Source organism: Seriola lalandi, unplaced genomic scaffold, assembly GCF_002814215.2.
Source record: "Seriola lalandi dorsalis isolate HSWRI2012SDOR001 ecotype SW California unplaced genomic scaffold, Sedor1 jcf7180001973490, whole genome shotgun sequence".
NCBI lineage: Eukaryota > Metazoa > Chordata > Actinopteri > Carangiformes > Carangidae > Seriola > Seriola lalandi.
In genome coordinates, this window is record NW_019444156.1 from 1 (window position 1) to 5,857 (window position 5,857).

Genomic DNA, 5,857 nt, shown 5'->3' on the forward strand with positions numbered 1-5,857 from the left:
CCAGTTTTATGTAACAGAAGTAAACTGAGCACAGTCGAGTGGGATTTATGTTGACTTCCACGTGATGTGTCCGTCCTCTCCGAGCCCGACGGCCCCGCCGGCCACCAGCTCCAGAGCGGCGGGGAAGGCTCGGTGCTCGGCCTCTCTGATTCTGTCCGACAGACTCTCCTCTGTGTCGCCGCTCAGCACGGGGACCGCCTCCTGCGCGATGATGGCTCCTGCGTCCACCTCTTCCTAAAACACAAGTGAACAAAACAGTGTTCAGTTTAAGCAACTCAGGTATTTGCCTCTTAGTTTGACATCCGGTATTTCCGCAGTATGTCATACTTACTGCTACAAAGTGGACCGTGCAGCCAGCGACCCTCACGCCGGCCTGCAGGGCCTGCTTCTGGGCATTCACACCCTTGAACGAAGGCAGCAGGGATGGATGGATGTTCAGTAGCTTTCCTGTAATAGAAACAAACAGTGACCGACCGATGTTCTGACTCAGTGAAAATGTAAGTAAAACAGTTGTCTGAACAGCATTTTCATACCGTTCCATTTCTTGACAAAAGTTCCCGTGAGGATCCTCATGAATCCAGCCAGACACACCAGCTCCACCCCAAACTCTTCAAGCACGCGATCGATGGTGCCGTCGAACTCGGCTCGGCTCCCGTACAGTTTGTGGTCCACCACCTAGTTGGGTTAACAGAATGTAGTGTTTCGTGAGTCAGCCTTATCCTTAAGGATCCCAATGTTTATTTCCTTCAATTAAATGCTGAAAAAATGGCTGGACTACTGTAACTTCGTTTTTATTTTTTAGTAGTGGCGTTATCGTGTGAATTATTATTATTACCCGAGTCTGGATTCCAGCCAGTGATGCTCTCTTCAGGCCCTGAACTCCAGGCCTGTTGGAGATGACCACCGCAATCTCTGCAGCGCTGGACGGACGCTTGACCTGCTCTATCAGGGCCTGAAGGTTGGTGCCTGGGACACGAGGAAATTGTTAGACACATGAGGAAAACGTAGGGAGTCTTGTGATCCACTTTTAAAGGAAATGTTTGATATACACCGACTCGCTGTACATGTCACAAAATGCTGAATTATTCCTTTAAAAAAGGTAGTCTGGGACTTGTAAGAAACTCTATTTTCTCATCTCAAGTTTATCAAAAACACACCTGTGCCAGAGATGAGAACAGCTACTTTTGTCTTCTTGCATGGTGTGCTGATGTCGCCATGGCAACCATTGTTTTGCTCAATCCCCAACTCTCCGCCGGAGGCTGTTCCTGCATTCAGCAGGCTGTGTTTCAGGTTACGGACCACCACTGGTTCTGCCCCTGCATAAAAAAAACAATAAATATTTTACTATAATTCTAAGATCTCTAACTCTCTAATGCAGCATCTGAAAGTATGCTGTAGGAGTGTTTCAGTGTCTCACCCGGCTGCTTGTGGGCCAGTGAACCCACAATCCAGGCCTCTTCGTGGGCTTGAAGCTGGCGCAGGACCCTCTGAGCATCCGGGGGGGCGACCACCAGCACTGCCCCCAGGCCACAGTTGAACGTGCGGGCCATCTCCTCCTCGCTCAGACCCCCCTCTTTGTGGAGCCAGGAAAACACCGGAGGGACGCTCCATCGAGATGCATCTGAGTAATGCGTAGAAACCGAGCGTAAATATTAATGACAGAGCGGTGGCCTTTAATAACGAGTGACCTCTACATTTTCTGGACAGGGAAAGACTCCCAGGACGACTAGACTACATTCAAAATAAGTGGAAGGGAAATGTGTGAATATAATAAGAAGGTTGTTTATGTTTGACAACATTTCATACATCGTCATTGTCATACAGCTATAAATATGCTTATACAGGAAATTGTCTTGATTCCTATTTTTCACCGCACACTAGGAAACCATAGATAAAATAAGCTTCTAAAATGCAAATGCAGCTTCATCCAGAGGCAAACCACCTTTCCAGTTTGTTGACGTCAACATTCTTATACGCTTATGTTGCGTACGAAGATCAAGTGTACTTGTGCTTTCATCTCACCCAAATCGACTGCCAGTTCCTGGGGCAGCACCCGAGGGATGTTCTCCAAAAGTCCACCCCCTGTGATGTGAGCGTAGGCTTTGACAGCACCGCTGCGTAGGATTGGCAGCAGCAGGCGACTGTAAATCTTTGTTGGTGTGAGCAAAACCTCCCCTGCAGGCAGAATTTCAGGCAAATGGTGAGAATTAAGTGTTAAAGTTGGGCTATAATATTTAAAAAATATTTTAACAAAGACTTGCAAAACCTCATACACCCTCTGTGACTCACCGACAGTATGTCCCCGTTTGCCAAAGGGAGCTGGGGAGGTGTAGCTGAGGCGGGCCTTCTCCAGGACTTTGCGGACCAGGCTGAAACCGTTGCTGTGCACTCCAGAGGAGGCCACTCCGATCAGCAGGTCCCCCTCGGCGATGTCCCTCAGCCTGGGCAGCAGGGCTCCGCGCTCCGCTGCTCCGACGCAGAACCCGGCCAGGTCGTACTCACCCGGAGCGTAGACGCCCGGCATCTCTGCCGTCTCGCCTCCTGGACACGGACAAAGACACAGACGGGGGCTTGAAATACAGTAAGTCACGAAGGAGGGAAGTCGAGATACAGCACAAAATTTAAGACACTGAATCCACAGCTTTTGATCTAAGTTATTGGAAATATATTTTGGATTTGGAACTCTTATCATAACCAGCACCACATCTGTCCTCTCACCCAGCAGCGCACAGCCCGCCGTCTCGCAGGCCTTCGCGATGCCGCCGACCACGGAGGCTGCCACATCCACGTCCAGGCTGCTGCAGGAGAAGTAGTCAAGGAAGAAGAGAGGCTCGGCGCCCTGAGCGAGCACATCGTTCACACACATGGCCACCAGGTCCTGACCCAGGCCGCCGTGCTGCCCGCACGCCTGAGCGATCTGATTTTTGCATTTTTAAATCAAAAGGAAAAAAGCTTCAGAGCCAAAATCAAATAAGACAAAGTAAACTGCCGAATATTAAAGCTGCACGTGAAAAGACTTGTAACAATTACAAACAAACAGATATTTTGCTGGAGATTTGAAATATACAAGTTTTGGCACCTTGACGAATTAAAAGTGCAAGATTTTAAACTCTCCACACTCACTAGCAATGAGCTGAATCTGCTCCCGAGTGTCCTTGAAATAATCCTGGATCTTTCACACTTTAAATGAATTTGTATTTCTGTTCAGGGGTTTTAAGAAGCCAGAGTCTAAGCCTTTGAATCTGTCTACAGACAAGCTCTCCTGCTGCTCGTTTACTTCTGAGCCAAATGTGGATCCAATTCTGAAAACAGTTATTTCTTCGCCCATCTGGAAATTACCAAAGCCATTTTTGACTGAGTGGAGGATTTAGCACTTTTAGGTTCTCATTTGTTCCAGGACTTTGTAATTACACAGAGTCACATATTGAACAGTGACAACAAATGACGGTTAAGTTTGCAAAAAAAAACAAACAAAAAAAAAAACAACAACTCTTCAATCAAAAAAGCAAATGTAAAAATTCAAGCCCCACCTTCAGCTTAGTCCCCACTCCGTCTGTCCCAGATACCAGGATGGGGTCTACAAACCCTGCTGCCTTCAGGTCAAAAAGCCCAGCGAAGCCCCCCAGGTCTGCATTACACCCTGATGGGAAAAAAGAAACCAATTACAGACACGGTTACTGCTTCATCCACTTTTTCTGATGTTTGTATTACTGCAACAAACGAGACCTAATCAAAATCACTGCAATTACAACTACAATAGCCCCCCAAAAAAACACAGCTATTTGTTTCCTAATGAGAAAACGGTTTCAGCCTGCTGCTTAAAACAAGAAAACAATGTCTGTGTCTGACAGGTCACACAGCTGTTAAAACTGAGGAAGTAGTGCTAACGCTGTTTTCCCTCACTGCTATTTTTGTTTGACACCAGCACTGAAAGTTACAAGCATCTAATCATTGTTTAGATGCACAAAAAGAAGGTGTTTTCATGCAATTTTTGTAGATGAAATTGAAATTACCAGCGCGAGAAGTCGCCTTGGCCAGAGGCTTGATCATCTCCACCAGCTTGTTACCGGCGGCGATGTCCACTCCGCTCTCCTTATAGGTGAGACCTCTGTCAGAGACACAAGTGGTATCATGTCTGTCTGCAGCTGGAACTGCATTAAGTCTTGTGGAAGAACATTGAGTCTTAAAATCAGAAGGGAATTTGTGATTGATTGTGGATTAGAAGAGGATGTTACATACAGGTACATCCACAGTGAAGTTTATTATTCATAAACACACGACGTACAGTTTGGAAATGAACTAGAAAAAAACTACAAACTCAATAAAGCAAAGAAAAAACGAAAACAAAAAAGGGAATGTTTTAGTGTTTTGGTTTGTGTGTTTTTTAGCTTGTAGCACACTCACACACACCTGTGTTGGTTCAGGTGAGCGATGGCCCGGTGCCCGATGTCATGGCGGTACACGGCGCCCGGGAAGCCAATGGCGGCCACGCCCTGATTGGCCGCCTGCAAGGCCATCTCCAGGGACGAACTGACCGCGGTGACCGTCAGGACCCGCCCGCCGCTGGAGACCACGCCTCCTTCCTTCAGGGCTGTGCCAGCGTGGAAAACCTGCAGCCCCGTCACCTGAACCTTGGACAAACCTGAAGCAAGAACAGCGAGTGAGTCTGATGGTTTCAAGTTCTGGATAACAGCAAGATATCAAAGAGTGATAGTGTGCGTTTCCCACAGATGTTTCTTCCCCTCTTTCTCCATGTTTGAGCTCATCACAGGCTGGTCTTTGGCTCTGCCGTGTCATACATACCTGTGATCTCTACTCCTTTCTCGTAGGAGCCGGGGTAACCGGCGCTGGCCATGACCACTGTGACTGCAGAGCTGTTCTGGTGCCACACGGGGGCGTTAGCGGCCAGTTTGCCATTCATGGTGTTCAAGATCACTTCATACAGGTCGCTCTTCAGCAGGGGCAGCAGCACCTGAGAGAGAGAGAGAGAGAGAGAGAGAGAGAGAGAGACAGTAGAGAGCAAAATATAATGTTAATTTCCCATTGAGACGATCCGGTGACAGATAAAAGGCGACGAAACTCACCTGACACTCTGGGTCTCCGAAGCGACAGTTGAACTCGAGCACTTTTGGCCCCTGCTTGGTCAACATCAGCCCTGCGTACAGCACACCTGGAAAAGCACAGAGGAATGAATGAGATGGAGACTATGACTCATTCGGCTGAAACCAACGACAGATGCAGGGGAGTTACAACAACAGATGAAGAGCACTTGCCCACGTAAGGCGCTCCCTCCTCCCTCATCCCGTCCACCGTCTTCTGAAGGACCGTCTCTCTGATCTGCTGCAGCAGCTCCTGACTGACCTGCAGTGGCATGGAGCTCATTATCAAAACAGAGAACCAAGCTGAGACGCGGAGGAGGGGAATATGTCCCCTTTTTTTTGACTCCTGGTGACAAAGCACGATGCTGCTCTCTGTTAAATGTCACCACAGTACCTGAGGGGTGGGGCAGTAGGCCCCCATGCCGCCGGTGTTTGGCCCTTGGTCACCGTCCTGCAGCCGCTTGTGATCCTGCGCCGGAGGCATCGGAGACACAGAGGACCCGTCGCTGAAACACAGACACTACAGGGCGAGGAGGAGAACGATTAACACCCTTCCGGTTTTCCCTCCATCCGTACGTCAAGAGTGAGTTGGTGCAGACATGTTGCGAGTTTCAGTGTAACCGTTTCACTCACAGACACTTCCTCTCCCTCTAGAAGCTCCTCGACCACCACCGTCTCCCCCGCGGCTCCAAACGCTCTGTCCTGTAAGAGTCAGCCATTTACACACACACACACACACACACACACACACACACACA

At 48.7% G+C, this 5,857-nt stretch overlaps 1 protein-coding gene across 1 annotated transcript; it reads right to left on the minus strand.

Moving 5' to 3' along the window:
* Nucleotides 1–6: 6 nt before the first annotated feature.
* Nucleotides 7–5,824, minus strand: LOC111652198 (trifunctional purine biosynthetic protein adenosine-3-like). Its single transcript, XM_023402398.2, has 17 exons — nucleotides 5,733–5,824; nucleotides 5,494–5,619; nucleotides 5,274–5,361; nucleotides 5,085–5,170; nucleotides 4,804–4,972; nucleotides 4,411–4,642; nucleotides 4,014–4,108; nucleotides 3,531–3,640; nucleotides 2,719–2,917; nucleotides 2,290–2,541; nucleotides 2,023–2,175; nucleotides 1,418–1,621; nucleotides 1,158–1,316; nucleotides 836–966; nucleotides 534–675; nucleotides 332–447; nucleotides 7–234 (listed from the first exon to the last, which is right to left on the minus strand). Exons 2-17 carry the CDS (start codon nucleotides 5,581–5,583, stop codon nucleotides 46–48), a joined length of 2,415 nt encoding a protein of 804 aa, XP_023258166.1. The 5' UTR covers nucleotides 5,584–5,619; nucleotides 5,733–5,824; the 3' UTR covers nucleotides 7–45.
* Nucleotides 5,825–5,857: the final 33 nt, after the last annotated feature.